This window comes from Dioscorea cayenensis, chromosome 5, assembly GCF_009730915.1.
Source record: "Dioscorea cayenensis subsp. rotundata cultivar TDr96_F1 chromosome 5, TDr96_F1_v2_PseudoChromosome.rev07_lg8_w22 25.fasta, whole genome shotgun sequence".
In the NCBI taxonomy this organism is placed as follows: domain Eukaryota; kingdom Viridiplantae; phylum Streptophyta; class Magnoliopsida; order Dioscoreales; family Dioscoreaceae; genus Dioscorea; species Dioscorea cayenensis.
In genome coordinates this window covers 4,878,844-4,897,463 of record NC_052475.1, presented here as the reverse complement: position 1 = coordinate 4,897,463, position 18,620 = coordinate 4,878,844, and the positions used below count along the sequence as shown (strand labels likewise).

General features: G+C 32.5%; 1 protein-coding gene and 1 long non-coding RNA gene across 2 annotated transcripts; both read left to right on the top strand.

Moving 5' to 3' along the window:
• The first annotated feature begins 595 nt into the window (after positions 1-595).
• LOC120259901 lies at positions 596-1,840 on the top strand. Its single transcript, XM_039267361.1, has one exon. It carries the CDS (start codon positions 596-598, stop codon positions 1,838-1,840), a length of 1,245 nt encoding a protein of 414 aa, XP_039123295.1.
• Positions 1,841-4,803: 2,963 nt separating this feature from the next.
• On the top strand, positions 4,804-10,617 carry LOC120260816. The gene is made up of 11 exons (XR_005536501.1): positions 4,804-4,861; positions 4,944-5,005; positions 5,149-5,249; positions 8,363-8,605; positions 8,700-8,944; positions 9,047-9,247; positions 9,330-9,422; positions 9,534-9,635; positions 9,719-10,084; positions 10,251-10,313; positions 10,389-10,617. It is a non-coding gene; the product is annotated as an uncharacterized LOC120260816 (long non-coding RNA).
• Positions 10,618-18,620: the final 8,003 nt, after the last annotated feature.

Genomic DNA, 18,620 nt, shown 5'->3' with positions numbered 1-18,620 from the left:
AGATAACTAACTCTATTCCAATTTCACTTTATTCTTTTCTCTGTTTCATCCATATCCTATATAAATATTGGCATTGTAAGAATATTTGAGCTTAGCGTTGAATAAATCCCCCTGCGAATATAATTCACTATCAAAGTTAATATAAGTTTCATATCTCTCATATTATTATAAGTAGTCCAGATGTTGTCTCAACAACTTCAAAATTTCATGTCCCCTTGCCTTGTTCTTGATGATCCATCAACCTCTCTCATATTTATCTTTTTATTTTGTGTCCTCTTATTTATAGATGTGCGAATAGACTTTCATTAGATATAAGATTATATAGTTTAGACTATGTATATTTATTTAAGTGAGTAGATTTAAGTAATCTCTTGATTGTTTGAACAAATTTATCTGCGATGTTCTATCATTTCTATTGTTTCCTATCCATTATTGAAAACATCGTAATGGTTTCGAATTGAAGTACATATAAAGGTTCAAAAATATTTGATTTATTAAGTCTAACTTTAATTTTGTAATGAACTTGCGACCAATTGAAATGGTTTGCACATTACAATTGTAAGCATTGTATTAACTTCATTGATGGTAAACAGTGATGGATAAGAGTTGGATGCATAAGCCAAGATTGTCTAATGAGTATGTAGAAGGAGTGGAGTCATTTCTTGATTTCCCGTTTGATAAGTCAAGTGAAGACAACATGATTGTTTGTCCTTGTGTTAAGTGTGCGAATGTTCATTGGCACACACGAGAAGTAGTGGAAGAACATTTAATGTGTGATGGAATTCTACGGGGTTACACTTGTTGGTTTTTCCATGGGGAGCGTGCTCCTTCTTCAACATCTAATTTGGATGACATAATTACAATACCTTCGAGCTCCACTCATCCTACTTCAACCTTTCAGAGTAGCCATGATGCAATGGGAGAATTGTTACGTGATGCTTTTAACATCCGTCATGATGTTCATGGGGGCATCGAACCTAATATTGGAGATGTTGTCAATGATGAAGGCCACGACGGGGCAGGCGAGGAAGAACTTCCTACGGAAGCGGCAAAGTTCTACAAGTTACTTGAAGATATGAATGAGAAACTTTATGATAGATCGAAGTATTCAAGGATGTATTTTTACATTCACCTTTTCCACCTAAAATGCATGTGTGGGATGACCGGAAAAACACTCGATTACCTAATTGAGTTTTTGAAAGAATTTTTCCCAGCCGTTGCCATTCCTACAAATAGTCATGAATCTAAGAAGGTTATCAAAGACTTAGGACTTGGTTATGAAAAAGTTCATGCTTGCCCTAATGATTGTATGCTCTATTGGAGTGATAAAGAAAATCAGCAAGCTTGTCTTATTTGCGGCACTTCTCGTTGGTTGTCCACTGAATCTAACCACATTTCCAATGATAATGATGAATTGGTCCACAAAAGACCAGTGAAGGTTTTGCGTTATTTTCCTATCATCCCAAGATTACAGAGAATATTCATGTCGTCAAGGACTTCTGGAGATATGACTTGGCATGTTGATGGTCGTACAAAAAATGGGTGTTTGAGGCATCCTGCTGACGCTGAAGCATGGAAAATGTTTGACACGAGATATCCAGACTTTGCTTTTGATCCTCGAAATATTAGGCTCGGACTTTCCTTTGATGGTTTTAACCCATTCAAGCTACTGAGTACTTCTTATAGTACATGGCCGGTGGTGTTGATCCTTTACAATTTGTCACCGTGGAAAGAGATGAAGCAATCTTCTTTCCTCTTATCCATGATTATCCCTGGAGTTAATGGTCCAGGAAATGACATTGACATCTACTTGCAACCTCTAATCAAGGAGCTGAAGTAACTATGGGTTGGTGTTCAGACATATGATGCATCAAGGAAACAGAATTTCAATTTGCGAGCTGCTCTAATGTGGACAATAAATGATTTTCCTGCTTATGTAATTTTATCTAGTTGGAGCACAAAGGGGAATTACGCTTGCCCTTGTTGTGCTGCAGAAACATCATCAAGATGGTTATCCAATGGATAAAAGTTTTGTTATATGGGACATCGGCGGTGGTTAGCAAAAGATCATCCATATAGGCTCCAAAAACATTTATTCGATGGTACATTAGAGCTACGTGAGGCTCCGCTATCTACAAGTGGGTCAGACATCTTGTTGATGTTAAATGATGTGCAATATAGCTATGGGAAACGAATGAAACAAAGGCTAAGAAAATCAAAGACTTCTAGCAACTCAAAAAAAAGACAGAGGCAAGAATCCAATTTTTAAGAAGATAGTGTCATGGACAAGGAAGAAGACGAATCACAAGAAGCAGATTTGTGGAAAAAGAAAAGTATATTTTTTGATTTACCATATTGGGAGCATCTCCTTCTGTGGCATAATCTAGATGTGATGCACATCGAGAAGAATGTTTGCGAAAAATATTATTGGAACCATGCTTAATGTTGATGGCAAATCGAAGGATAATTTGAAAGCCAGACTTGATTTGGTAGATATGGGAATTCGTCATGTTCTTCATCCTGAATATCTTCCTAATGGAAGAACAAGGTTGCCTCCTGCTGTTTATTCAATGACAAAAGGGGAGAAGGATGTGTTTTGCCAAGTCTTGAAGGACATTAAAGTTCCGGATGGTTATTCCTCAAATATATCAAGATGCGTGAACCAAAAAGAACGGAAGCTGCATTCTCTAAAATCACATGATCATCATATATTGCTCCATGATTTGCTTCCAATTGCTTTACGCTTATCATCATCAAAACAAGTGATGTGTTCCATTTCCGAGCTTTGCAATATTTTCAAAATTCTTTGTGGTAAGGTTCTCAAGGTTGAAGAGCTTGACAAACTTCAATATCGAGCAGCGATGGTTTTATGTCAATTAGAGAAGATTTTTCCACCATCTTTCTTCACTATAATGGTCCATTTGCTTATTCACCTTCCATTGCAAGCCAAACTTGGTGGACCTGTCCATTACCGATGGATGTATCCAATTGAACGGTAACATTTTCCTACTATAGACTTAGTTATCAATAGTAAGAATTAAATTTATTTTTTTAGTTGACATGACATACATGTTTTAGGTTCTTGTTGAAGTTAAAGAACTATGTGCGGAACAAGAGATATCCTGAAGGTTCTATTGTCGAAGGTTATTTGGCAGAGGAATGTGTGACTTTTTGTTCCCGATATCTGGAGGATGTTGAAACAATATTTGACAAACCATCAAGGAATTTGGGAGAAGTTCATGATGAGGCACTCGGGGGAGCTTATTTATTTCATAGTCATGGACAACCAATAGGCAAATTTGAAATTGCAGAATTAGATGCTAAATCATTGGCACAAGCACATCGATATGTCTTATTACACCATGACGTTACCTTTACACTGCAATCGTAAGTGAAGCATTATCATGTCTTTTACTTTGTATGGCATAAGTTAAAAATTTGTATTGCAATTAATTGTAGTGAGTATAAGAATATCCTGAGACAGCAAATGCGTGGTCACCGTTCAAATGCTCATGATGTTGATTTGCAATTCACTAAGACCTTTCATGGATGGTTGGAGGAAATTTTAAGTGATGAAAATTAGAAGCATAATTCTCTATAAATTCGTCAAATTTTAATTCGATACATATATTGATGCAATTTCGTAGGTCTCTCGTGGAAGAGATGTGACTGAAGAAGTTAGGTTTCTTGCACAAGGACCAAACCGAATTATTAAGCGATATAAAGGATACATCATCAATGGATTTCGCTTCCATACCAAATCTCGTGAATGATTAAGGAGAACTCAAAATTCCGGATGCCTTGTTAATTCTTCAACAATGAGTTATGCTAGCGCAAGTGATGCTAACCCCGTCCAAGGAAATGTTGACTATTACGGGATTTTGAATGACATCATTGAGCTAGATTACTTTCAAAAATTCAAGGTTGTGTTGTTTCGATGTGATTAGGCTGATGTTACTAATAGTCGTGGTATCAAGAAAGATAAATATGGATTTACCATGGTGAATTTTTCTAAATTAATCCACACAGGTGCTCATGTCATTGATGAGCCTTATGTATTTTCATCACAAGTGAAGCAAGTATTCTATAGTAAAAATCTCACCGAACCTAAATGGTATGTTGTGATACGCAATCAAGCTAGGGAAGTGTATGACATGGGTGATGAATCGATAAAAAGTGGTCCTCGAACTGATTGTTTTCCTACTAGTAGTGAAAGGATTTTATCTTCTAATGATGATGAGCAATGGGTTCGTGAAGATGTCAATGAGGATGTATATGCAACTTAATGATCAGTAAAGTACTTCATATTTGCCATTCCATGTCATCTTTATAATTTAACTGAGTTCTTCTCTTCATTTGTGCTTGTTATATTGATTCTTATCTTTCCTTTTTGATTGAAGTTTGATGTTTTTAGGAAGTTTAATATTCAAAGATCGAGCAAAGTGAGTTTTTTGGGTTGTATTGTTTAGATTGAAAGTTTTGGTGGAAGACTTAAAGACAAATGGAGATTTAAATGTTCTACTTTGAGGCAGTCTTGTATGAAATTGATTATTGGCCTGTAGAATATGTTTAGTGAATGAAAGGTCTTAGGAGATTATGAGAATGATCTTTATTTTTTGAATCAAATTGATTATTGGCCTGTGGAATATGAATAGGTATAAACAACTAAGAAAAGATTCCATTGTTTAGGTCTTTCTTGAATTTGAATTTCAAATGATTTAAATTGCATCATATAATATACTGACTCCATTATTTAAGGTTTTTGTATTGTATTTATTGATACTTTTTATTTTTCAAAAACTTGCAGCTACTATGGAAAACGAGCCATGTGAATGAACTACTGCTTATCTTGGTGCTAGAGGTTTGGATATGAAGAAGGAGGTATAGGCTTCATTCCTAGTAATTCAAGAACCATTGATAACTCACTCTACCATTGCTTTTAGGTGCCCTGCTGCTGGATTAATTGGCACCAAAACTAGACCTTTTTTTCACCATTCTTCTTCTTGTAAGGAATTAAGTAGTGTTTTACATGTAATATATAATGTATGTATGCATATATATAATGTATGTATGTATATATATAGCATGTTAACTGTCCTGTTAGTTACCTTGCTATATTGTTATTCATGCTCGGTCTTGTTTTCACAGGATTACTCGAACCTTTCTGGTTGAAGAGCAAAAGATTGTAAAGAAAGTTCTAAAGATTCACAAGGCCGAAGAGAAACTGTCATCAAAGAGTTAGATTACCGGTAAAAGTTTCTCAGTTATCTTTTACTGTGGAGAATTTTATTTGACAAAAAGAAATGTTATATACTATGTTCATGTGTATAAATCATTAAAGGCCCTTCAACAATATATAATGTGGAAACTGTGAGTACCCAAGAATAAAAATATTGAAGAAAATGATAGGTATTAAGGCTGGACAAAAGGTATTGAGTAGTCAAAATGCCATCCTGACTGCCATAAAAAGTGCTCATAATGGTCATCACACTTTGACCCAAAGAACATCACATATAATACACAAAAGAATTTCGGTGATGTTGGGTCTGATGTGGTCAGCAAAATGAGCTACAGAACCACTCAACACCATTTTTGCATGAGCTGAAAAGAGTAAAATCATTTGAGAAAAATCGATCCAAGCAAATGAGTTGGTAACATATCCAATAATTTTCTTTTTCCCATATTCATAGCTGAGCTCAACCAGCAAGCCTCTACTAGTATTGTTGATTGTGTAGGGCTTTCTTTTTAATTTCTCAGTAAGTCCTTGAACTGACTTGAGGTATTATGGTGGTCCTAAGTCATGCATTCGACTTCCATTACTCCTTTGATTCACATTGGTTCACTCATTCCTAGATAAGGATTTCTAATGGAGTTTGATTACGCTGTCTTAATCATATTAGTTTTCTAAATGGTGACCATTTGTCATGAGATTTGTAAATGAAGGATAAGCTGATTTTTGAGGTCTTTCAAGTGCATAACTTTGATGGATTATGTCTTCTAATTTGATTTTTTTGGTTCTAAACTAAATTAACTTATTAACATCTGACAAAGACTATGGGGTCAAGAGGACCATTGAAATAATCAAAAGAAATAGTCTGCCTTTTGTGCCTATTATTCCTTTTAAGTATTCCCTTTTTTCCATGAGGCATTTGTGAGTGATAACAGAGCATAGGATTTACTAGCCTAACTGGTGCAGGTCTGTAATGTTCTCTTCTGTAGGTGTAAGTGAAGGTCTTAGAATAAGAAAAAAAACCCTTAATAAATTATGCTTAGGAAAAAAAAGAGGAAATCAAACTTCAATTCTTATGTTGGCTTATTTATGCAAAGCACTGTTTGTGGAATCTGACTAACTGAGAGTGATTGTCACTTACTGTCTTGTTGTTGTCAGTTAAAGGGAGATGGCAACAACAACTTAATAAGATTGAATTCGTTTGATGTTTCCTTCATTAATATATATATATATATATGTGTGTGTGTGAATTATTAGATTGTGCTCAATAAATTTTATAAATATCTGGGAACGACCAAATCTTCTAGTCTGTGGGCCTTCTGTTGATTCCTCTGCCTTCTGGTTTACTTGAATAATAATCATTTGTTTCCATGATCTTTGCGGAGGAGGAATTATATCTCTCATAAATTGGAGATCAATGGTGTGCTGCGAGATATTAACTCCTGACATGCCATCTTCTTCAATCTTGATTATTTTAAAGACAAAATTCATATAATTTTTGTTCCATAACCAAGTGCAAACACCCTCGAGGCTCTCCAAAATATAAGCTTTTGCCGTAGAAATCACCATAATCATCTTTCAATTTTAGTGTTTCCACTAGGAAACTTTCTACGTTCACAGAATATATTGACCATTTATCATTAACTTGAAGTACCCAGTGAACCTCTCCGTCCAAAAAATAAGCCTTTTATGCCACGCGGGTAATGGACGTCATTAATTAGTGGAAATGTATACATGATCTCCCATGATTGAGTATCACTAATGTACATTCTGATTTGATGGTAATGGGTGTAAAAACTGAACCTATCAACTGAAAACATGATGAGTTTGTGATCAGGAGTGAGAATGATATCTAAAGGATACCATCTCTGTCTTATTTGAGAAATTTGTTTGTACTGTACCGTCACAGGATTGAATATGTAGATGAACTCAAATGTGTACCAGTAATCAGTATGTTTCAACAGAACCGGACAAATGAGCAAACCATTGAAAGTACGTAAAACATAAACACTTAAGTCGGAGCCAATTCTCATGCTCTCAACATTTCATCTGAGGATGGAAAGAGAGAGATCTGGGGTTGAGGAGAGTGCGCTATCAAATAAATAAGAATAGTGAATACCATCTCTATTTGAACATATAAAGCCTGACATGTTTTGAGGGTTAATAATGCAGTTCTTTTATTAGATGGTGCTAACATGAACATGAGCTTGAGCATGTACAGACATTTAAATAGACAATTTTTTTGTGATGTCATTGTTGTGTGATTCAAAGTTCATTGGTGGTTTCATGTTCAATTAAGTAATTTCTGGTGAGATTTCTGCTTTTTAGCCTAAATTTTTCATGTGCTCATGTTTTCATTTTGAAACACTCATGTTTGACTTTGTCGATTATGAATTTGAGTGCATATTTATTAGTACAATAAGCAAAAATTTGCATACACACATAGAATTGCATATGTGTACCTATATATATAGTCAAAATCAAATTGTCTTTTTTTCTTCTTCATAAGCTCATCATAAATTCATATGAGCTATGTCCAATCCCTATAACCAAGAATTGAATTTTCAAAATTTTTCTGAATAGCTCTATGATACTGAACCTTAAGTCTAAGAAAACAACAATAATTATTAAGAATCTTTGTTACTTGCTCATGAAGACCAACAAAAATCTTGTAATTCAGGTTGCAAATAGAAGCCATGCAGCTCAGTCTTTCTGGTATCCAATTTATTGGGACAATGCTAATCTTGTTTGGAACATGATATTTAATTATTTTGATCAAATTAAAAGAGCTTAACACATTGGGCACAGATTTTTATAGACAGATATTTGATCAAATTAAAAGAGCTTAACACATTGGCTACAAATTTTTATAGACAGATATTCTTTTGTGCCATTCTTTCTATTAGCTGACTTACAAAATAGGACAAAAAAGACAGGCATAAGGAACAAATCCCAGAGTATGCCTATAATATATACAGATTTTTGTAGACAGATATTCTTTTGTGCCATTCTTTTGTGCCATTCTTTCTCAAGCAAGTTAATATACATACATACATACATACATACATACATATATATATATATATTATTTATTCTTGTTTGATGTATACCTATAATTATGATGTCATGTAGACAACATCAAGATGCCAAGATTAAAATTGAAGGCTATGAAAGTGATCCGATCTGAAACAAAATCCAGTCAAAATGCGGGTACATCTAATGAAGGTGGGATATCATCTGCTCAAATGCATGATGCTCAACCTCGCACCTCAACTAATTCATCAGATACTAATTCAAACCACAATGGAGATGATGAAAACCAAGACCATGTTAACATACTTGAAAATACCAGTGGTTCGGTTAATGTAAACACAGGTATTTTGTGCAATTGATTTGAAAAAAAAAACAACTTTTTGACTAATGGATTAAACCATTTTGTCTTGATGAATGGGCACATGAATTGTTTTAGTTGACAATGTGGGACGCCATAAAGGAAGAGGGCGAACAGCTTTGAAGGAGTTGTGGGTACTGCCTCCAGAAGATAAAGTATTGGTCAGTGCAAATCGGCATGGACAACCAATTGGGCCCGAGGCACAATTGTTCTCTTCATTCTTAGGTATGATCGCTCGCTCTAGCCAGAAGATTGGTCTTCAATATGAGAGTTAGCATAAAGTGCCAAAAACATTGAAGGATGAACTTTTAAACTTCATTGAGGTATTCTTTTATGGTTAAATTTGTGTTATGCATAAGGTGCTATTTATTTACAAAACAGTCTTATTATGGTCATGGTTAAAATTATTTTTGGTTGTCAAATAGATGCGCTTTGTTCTTGAAATCCCAAAAGACTATGTGCTTAAGTCTTTGGGAAAGAAATGGAGGGACTACAAACATGATTTGAAGAAAAAATATTTCAAAAGAGAGGATGGGCTGCAAGCAAATAATGAAAAGCATCCAGAAGGGACCATTACATGGCAATGGGAAGAGTTAGTTGACCTCTGGTATTCGAGGAAACGGGAGGTAGGAATAATATATTGTTTATTTTAAAAGTAATAATCATGGTAGCTTACATATGTAATTTAATGTTCATGTTTTTATGCAGGAATCAGAACAAGTTGGGGTTTCCTCGAGAAAGCAACTAAAGTATACACACACTTCTAGTTCAAAAAGTTTTGTGATAAAAGAAAAAAAAATGGTAACAAATTGTTAATTCTTTCAAGTCTTCAATATTTGGTTATGTACGATTTTTTTTCCAAAGAGTATGCTTTGCTATTAAACATTACTAATCTGTTCATTCTTGATTTAGGAGCTTAGAAATGGAAAGAAAATATGACGTTTTGAGTTTTTCAAAGCGACCCATACTAAAAAAGATGGATCATATTTGAATAAAGAGACAGAAGATATTATGGTACTAAGTCTTTGATCATTATTCTTTCTTCTATTGATTTCTTCAAAAATAACATTTGCTAACAGCTTTTTACATAAATGTAGGAAAAGGCGAATGAAAAACTAGCTGTATATGAATCAATAGATGGAGATGAGGGAATGGTTGAAACAGAAATTTTGACTCAGGTGATTTTAAAAGAGCGACATGGCCGAGTAAGAGGGCTTGGATTGGGTCCTACACCTACAACATATTACGGCCATTTAAGTAGTCGTCGTCTTGCAACCTGTGGTGGTCATTCATTTGAATGCATAGATTTTCGCCAACAGATGGATGAAAAGTTCCAAAAGATGGAAGATGAGCTTGGGCGAGAATGTGCTAATTACAATGCTCTATATACTTTCTTGCAACAACAATTCCCAGGAGCAACTATCCCCCCGCCTACCATAGTTGGATCATCTTCTCAATCGCAGGTATTTCAAACTTATAAACTAGTAATTGGATACTTCCATAAACAGAAATTATTATTTCATTTTTGTGTTTGTGTGTGTGTGATTGGGTGATACTCTCTATAAATTTCTAGTACTATATTATTATTTTCATTTCTATATTTTAAACATGTAATTGTAATCATTGCAGAATCAATGCATTGGATCTCAGAACCCTAAGGCCAACACAACCGGGTCTAGTGTGCATGTTCAGGTAATTGTACGTTAAATACATAATGTTGTACATGTGTTTGTGAATACCATCTAATATTCTAAATTATTCTTGCAGAATCAGCCTTCTCCAGAACATTGATGCCCTCTCTTAGGAGGTTCGATGATGAAGACCGATGAATGTTTGATTTTTCCCCACTTGTTTATGTGAACTTTGATGGTCTTGATGTCTCTATGAGATTTTGTCACAATTTTACCTATCATATTTTGTTAAATACTTGTGTTTGTGAATGAGATTATTCAAGATCTCTCTAAGTTTTGATTTATATATCTGTGGCATTCAAACACAAGAATGTACATTATTTATTGCTTTTATATTTTTGTTATTAATATATAGAGAAGTTTGATTTGGGTTTTAGGTAATATTCAAGTTTGTTACAGCCATTAAATGCAAAAATATATAAAAAAATATTACATGATTTATATAATTTTCGGCGTTTACTAAAAGCGCCAGGATAAACAAAAGAATGAAGATTTGTTTTTACCGGAGTTTAATGATAGAAAATGCCGGTAATATTGGTGGCGTTTTTTTATCGATAAACGCCGGCAAATTCATGCCATTCTCAGATAATCGGCGTCATCCTTGCCGGCGCCTTATTGTGCAACGCGGCAAAGTTTAGTGGCATTTTAAATTAACAAACACCGGAATATTGGTGGCGTTTATATTATAAACGCCGGTAAATCCCAACCTTTCTCTGAGAATTCACTTCACTATTGCCGGCTCTTTACTATGAAACGCCGCCAATTATAGCGGCGTTTGTTAACCTAAAACGCCACCAAGTGCCGGCATTTTATAGACAAAACGCCGTAACTTCTGCGACATTAGTTTTCTCGGCGTTTGCTGAAATCGCCATGGTGTGATTTACCAGCGTTTATAAACGCCACCAAAAGCCAATAAAAACGCCGGGGAAAACCTAATATGCTGTAGTGTTTGTTTGTTTTTTTCGCTTATTCTCTTAAACTCCGCTGACTCCCAATGCCTTTGCAAACCCTCCCAAACTACAAGAGCCATCCATTGAAATGGAGCCTTATACAACTTATGCGCAAGATATAAATTTTTTTCAGCCATTCACTAGCTTCATGGCTGAAATGTCGTAACACTGACAACTCATGCTGTGGCTCCCATGTATAAATGCCCTTTAAGAAAAATATTAACTAAGGTAATGTTTTATTATAATTAATATGTATACTTAAAAGATATTGGAGCATTTAATTAATTAAATGATACTTACCCTAAAAGCAGTGAATATCCTTTGCCTCACATCTTTGGGCACTTTTCCCCATATAGTCCATGCCTCTTTATAGTGACCTTTCACCAATTCATGTATTGCTCTCTTAACTTCATAATCTCTAAATAAAAGAGTGATATAAAACAAATTTATTTAAAACTTAGAAATCCTTTATTAGATAAATTATATACAAAATTATAAAATTGTTATAATATGAAATACAATTCACACAATTAAACTGTCCGGGGTGATCAACCAGGGGGTCCAGTGCTCTCAGACTCATTGGATGACACTTCCATTCCCGGGGAGTAGTCCTCAGATGCATGGGCAGAAGTCTCTCCATGTGGAATTGGAGAAGGCTGTGGCGCTACGCTACTGGTATAGCTAGCAAAGATTGCGTTATTGGTGATGAGGGAGTCATTGTTGTTGTTGGTTAAATGCTTGGATGTATATAAGGAGGCATTCCCAAATCCGTCATAGTATTTGGTATTGATGCAAAGTTGTCACTGGATCTTTGACGAATATTCAGGGTGGAGCAACCCCGGCTTGATGTGGAACGGCCACCATGGCCCAATTTCGAACGACCACCAGATCGACGTCTAGACAGACCCCGTACAAAGAGATAAGTATAAACAAAAATATAAATGTACATATATATAGGTGAATGATATCAAGTAAGATTAAATTAAATGAAAATTCAAACCCAATGTTGTCCCAGAATCTTGATAATGATCCATCACATTTCAAGTGAAATAATCAACCCACCTACATTGAAGCACGAATGAGAACATAAATGGTAAAACTACTTATCCCATTAAAATCATGAATGAGATTCTCACAATGAGATTGCATAGCAAGATTTTATTCAAAATAAAATAAAATCACCAACTTGCTAAAAATAAGAGGTTCATATCAAAAGGAAATACAAAAAAAGAGTTTGTCAAAATAGTGCGTAGTTTGTTAAAAGTCATCATCATCATCATCATCATCATCATCATCATCATCATCAATTTGTTCGTTTTCTTCATTTTCTGTTAGTTCATTTTGTTTGTCTTCCTCGGTTTCACCTTCTGAAATGGGTTACAGATTAGACAAGTCAACACTAAGTTGTATGCCTTGTGGGTCAAACAAAGGAGGAATTTCTTCCATAGTACTAACGCCAGTTGTGGACTGGATTTCCTTAATTTGATATGCAGATGCATCTTTTTCAGGCCAACTTGTCTCAACTATTCCCCTAGCTTTTGTGGGACACACAGCCAACCAATCAACTTTGTTTTTCTTCATGCTCGGGTATGCAACATAGTTCACAAGAGTGGCTTGTTGGGCCAACACAAATGGATCATACTTTTGATAGAACCTTTTACAATTAATATTAACCAACTTATATAGGGGGTGAACCTTGGTGCCATTTAATGGGTCAAACCATGTACACTCAAAGAGTATTACATGATTCCATCTACTACTGTGGTACTCAAGCTGCACTACATATTCAAGTAAACCATAAAAATCACAAGATGAAACCTCCGAATTGCTTCCTCTTACACAACCACCACTATTCATGGTGGTCTTCTCCATGCCATGTGCGACAGTATGGAAGTTGTAGCAATTAATGAAATACCCCGGCCATGTTGTTGATTTCTTTGATGGACCCCAAGCCAAACTCCGTAAAAGAGGATCGGTTAATTGATTAACTTCATTTTCCACCTAAATCCCAAAAAATGTTAATGAAAATTTCATTATTTCTTAGTACAATTTAAACATGTCTGCATCATTACTCACAAAATTTTCAAACCATTTTGCAAAATGCTTATCAACTGCCTTATCAATGGCATCAGATGGGTTCCCTTCTAAGTAGGTGACAAATATCCTAAGAATGTCCATTCAAACAAGAAATACTTATATCAAAATTAGATCTTGAACATGTACACATTATAAAATTATATTTCTCATTATTTGATATTAACTTGTAATATGGATATACTTCTAGACAATTTTCATAATACATAAGTATATGCTACATGTAACTCTTTTTCAGATAACCACCTAATTTTTGGACGACCTTGGCCTCGACCAGTATAATTGAATATCGAGAAACGTTGAAAAATGTCATTGCTACAACCCTCATCATTTCGTCACGGTCTCCTCCTTCTACACGATATGTGAGGCTCATATTTATTTATGTATATAAAATAATAATAAATGTTGTTAGAAGGATCCCTCTCTCTATAATATATATATATATATATTCCAAAAATAATAATTTTTTTATAAATTAATACCAATAGTTAAAAAAAAATGTTTGGATTCAAAGCAAAAATTTATTATTTCAATATTTTACTAATCTATTTATATAGTATAAAAAATTTATTTTTTTCAAAAATTTATTGTTTGGCCCCTCTATTTATTAGGGCATCTTTAATCATTAGACTATCCTAGAGTTTGATGCACATACCACCTCATCAACTCATTAAACTCTTACATAATAAATTATCTCCTATAATAGTTATACTATAAAATGAGACCCACAATCAACTCATTAAACTATCTTTCATAATAATTATACTATAAAATATGATCCATAATTATTTTATTAATTTTTTAACTATTTATATTATATATTTAATTAAAACATATTTATTTAATAAAATGTTAAATATAATTATTAAAAATAATTAAATAATATATTTTTAAAATTATATTTCAAATAAATATTTTTTAAAAATAATAATATTATATTAATAATAATAAATAATTATATTAAAATTAATAAAATAATTAAATAAAATGTTTTTTTAATGGGAGATGGTAACCACGGCATCGGGGTTGGTAACCCCGATGCCGGGGTTATCAACCCCTCCCACTATATATATATATATATATATATCATTTCTTATTCTTTAAATTAGTATATTAAAATTAATAAAATAATTAAATAATATGTTTTTTTAATGGGAGATAGTAACCCCGATGCCGGAGTTATCAACCCCTCCCACTATATATTTTCTTATTTCTTATTCTTTAAATTATTATATTAAAATTAATAAAATGATTAAATAATATGTTTTTCATTGGGAGATAGTAACCTGGCATTGGGGTTACTAACTCCAATGCCGGGGTTATCAACCCCTCCCACTATACTTCATTAGTCTCCTTCTTCAATTCTTAATACAATCCATTACTTCATTATTCTCTTTCGTTAGTTTTTCATACCATCGATTACTTGTTAGTATATTTCATTTTTTTTCACCCAAAATTTTTTTTAAATTTTAAATTTAAAATTTTTAAAAATATCTATAACATTTTTAAACTATACATAAGATTTATAAACTGCTCATAATATTTGTAAATTTTAAATTAAAGATTTTTAAATTATCTATAACATTTTTAAACTATTCATAAGATTTTAATTTGTAAGATTTTTAGTAGATCTTGTTAGTACATTTCATATTTATTTATGTATATAAAATAATAATAAATGTTGTTAGAAGCATTCCTCTCTCTTTGTTAAAAATAACTAATCCACATTTTTTAACATATCAAATTTAGGTTTATTCATGTAACTTACTTTTTGTAATTTTATTTAAATTCTGAATTTTTTTTAAGACTCAATTTTTCCCTTATCTAGATGTGGCATACTGCATACTTGTGGGAAGCACGTGAGCAATGTGGGCAGGGATTCCCCAACCACGCGGGGATCCCCGTGGGGGAGTGAGTGGGGGGAATTTTTCCCCACGGGGAAATTTGAGGCGGAAAATCCCCACCCCACTTGCATCCATAAACTGAGAAAACCTTGCCAAATTCCGTCGGAAATGAATAAATTTCTAATTATTTTATAAAAATTGATTATAATTGGAATTATATCATCAATAATTTGAGATTCTTTGCATGGTAGATGGTTGTAATATAGATAAGATGAGCGGGTATGAATAGTTATTATTTTTTCATGTTTTACACTAGTTTATTTGCATTATGTTCACTTTAACCAGATTGAGATGTTTCATATGCATCAATGCTAATTTTATATTTGGTTATTTATATTTATTTGCTATTGAGTTAATTATAATATTTATGCATGTACATGAAAAATATAATTTTCTATGAAAAAAATAAAAAAATACAGGAATGAATTTGACAACCTATATCCAAAACCGTGCCAAAAACCATGACAAATAAAATTATTTGTCACGGTTTTTGGGACGGCATCGGGCATGCCGTGCCAAATATTTTTCTTTGGCACGGTATTTGGCATGGTTTTGAGAAAACCGTGCCAAATTTCGTGCCAAATGAATAAATTTCTAATTATTTTACAAAAAAATTGATTATAATTGGAATTATATCATCAATAATTTGAGATTCTTTGCATGGTGGATAGTTGTTATATAGATAAGACGAGTGGGTGTAAATAGTTATTAGTTTTTAATGTTTTACTTAATAAATTATTCACTAGTTTATTTGTATTATGTTCACTTTAACTGGATTGACATGTTTCATATGCATCCATGCTAATTTTATATTTTGTTATTTATATTTAGTTGCTATTGACTGAATCATAATATTTGTGCATGTACACAACAAATATATTTTTTTATGAAAAAAATAAAAAAATGTAGGAATGAATTTGACAACCTATATCCAAAACCGTGCCAAAAACATTGATACATAAAATTATTTGTCACGGTTTTTGGCACGGCATAGGGGTGGCCGTGCCAAATTCCATGCCAAATAATTTTTTTCTAATTATTCTTTTAAATATAGATTAAAATTCAGATTTTATATCTTCAATTCATGTTAATTTATATTTTGTTATTTATATTTATTTGTTATTGAGTTAATCATAATACCTGTGCATGTACATAACAAATATAATTTTTATGGAAAAATAAAAAATGCAGCAATGAATTTGATAAAGTATATCCAAAACCGTGACAAAACCCGTGACAAATAATCTTATTTGTCACGGTATTTGGCACACTTTGGGTGCGCCGTGCCAAATAAAAATTATAATTATTTAAAAAAATAATTTATTAAGTTTTAAAAATAGAATCATATTATCAATCATTTGAGATTATCTGTAAAGTGGAGGGTTGTACTCATCTCTTCAATCGATGTTAATTTTATATTTTGTTATAAATTTGTTTTAGTTTTTTTGTAATATTACTAAAAGACCATTTTATGTTGGTCTATTTTGGCACTGTTTTTGTCACGGTTTTAATCGTGAAAATAATTTTTTTGTATTTGTTACGTTTTTTTCCGCGGATTGTAAGTATCGTGCTAAATACCGTGACAAATTTGTCACAAACATTGGTTCGGAAACAAAGACACTGACAAACTTTGTCACGGTTTTTGTTTCCGTGCCAATTATTGTCACATTTTTGTTTCTGTGCCAATTTCCGTGAAAAATTTGACACGGCTTTTGTTTCCGTGCCAATTTTTGTGAAAAATCTGGCGCAGTTTTCATTCCGTGACAAAATTACCGTGCCGAATTCTTGTTTTTTATGTAGTATTCACAACAATTATAAACATACAAGATTATATATATATATATATATACTTGGTATGATTGTTAAGACATTTGGTTGACAGTGAGGAGAAAAAGATTTCAGTGGTGTTCTTGGTGATGCTTCAAGTTTTTTGAGACGTTGCTTAACAACATCAACAGTTTCAGAAGCATGAAGGAAATGCAAGTCCAGTTTCCAAATATTGTGGATTTGTTAGTCTTTCTCATAATCTCTTCTCTTCAACTGCTTTTTGATGCAATTTATTAGCATAAATGCTTTCCTCATGTGCCATTGAACTCAAACGGTATCATTTGTTACTGTCTCCTCTTCTCAGTGCTTCACTTGATGCCCTTGCATGCTCTGATGCCACCTATTATTCAATGTTTAATTAAATATTGAGAAAAATAATTTAACTTATTTTAAAAGATTAAAATAACTCAAAAGTAAAAAATAAAAATTAGACTTGCCAACCCAATCAAATATGTTTTATATTAGCCCCGACATTGTAAAATAATTAAGCTTTCCTGAAAAATAATAATATTTTGTTAGTAATAAATTCCATTAATTCAAACTATCAAGTTCGTTAAAAAAAATAAACTAAAATTCAGAATATATTTTTTCCTTAATTATAAAAGAACTAAGATTTATATAACTTTAATAAATCCTTAACCTGCTATTTTTTATTTTAATTATTTTTTAAAAATTAATATATACTGAATAATACTGTTTTTAGATGTATTTTTACTAAAAAAAACAGAAATATCAATTAAATTTTGAGTAAAAAAATATTTTAAGATAATTATTTTAGGAAAAATATAGATATTAAATATCGTAAATAATATTTATTGTCTGAGTTTTATTAGTAGCATGAGTGATGATACTTGAGTTCCACCTGGCAAGTGCCGGCGAGAGAAGGTGGCGATGCTTTGGCACCTTGCACACCCCAGCGCTCGTTGACGTAACGAAATGGGGTACCGAAGAGGGATGTAATCTAGTTGAAAGTATATCAATAATAATCATTATATATATATATATATATATAAAGAAACTAATATTTTCAGACCTTCTCTGTGATAGAATTATCACTGCTCTTCTTCTTCTTCTTCTTCTTCTTCTTCTTCTTACTCTTCCTCAGAGTTTCTTCTTTTTTAACTCTACTTCTAGGTTTCATCTCCTCCTCCTTCTTCTTCTTCTTCTTCTTCTTCTTCTTCTTCTTCTTATGGGTTTCTATCTCATAAATTAAGATGCTAAAACTAGTTTTTTAAATGTGTTAAAAAATATATAGTTTGATTGAAATTAGAATTTTAATTCGAATTGAATTAAAATTATATATTTATATAATTCTAGTCTTAATTATTTAAACTAAAATTTAAGATAAATAAACTATATTTTAAATTAGTACTATAAAAATAAATTTTAAACAAACAAAAGGATAAAATAGTCATTTTCATACAAATTTAAATTTTATAAAAAAAGAGGGGGGCGAGCAAAATCAGCTTGGGGTGGTTTTCTTTGAAGGTAAAAAGTAAGTAAGTAAGTAAGTAAGTAAGTAAGTAAGTAGTA

Excerpts from the sequence above, each read along its gene's own strand:
- LOC120259901 (XM_039267361.1), top strand. The coding sequence starts at position 596 with ATGGATAAGAGTTGGATGCATAAGCCAAGATTGTCTAATGAGTATGTA.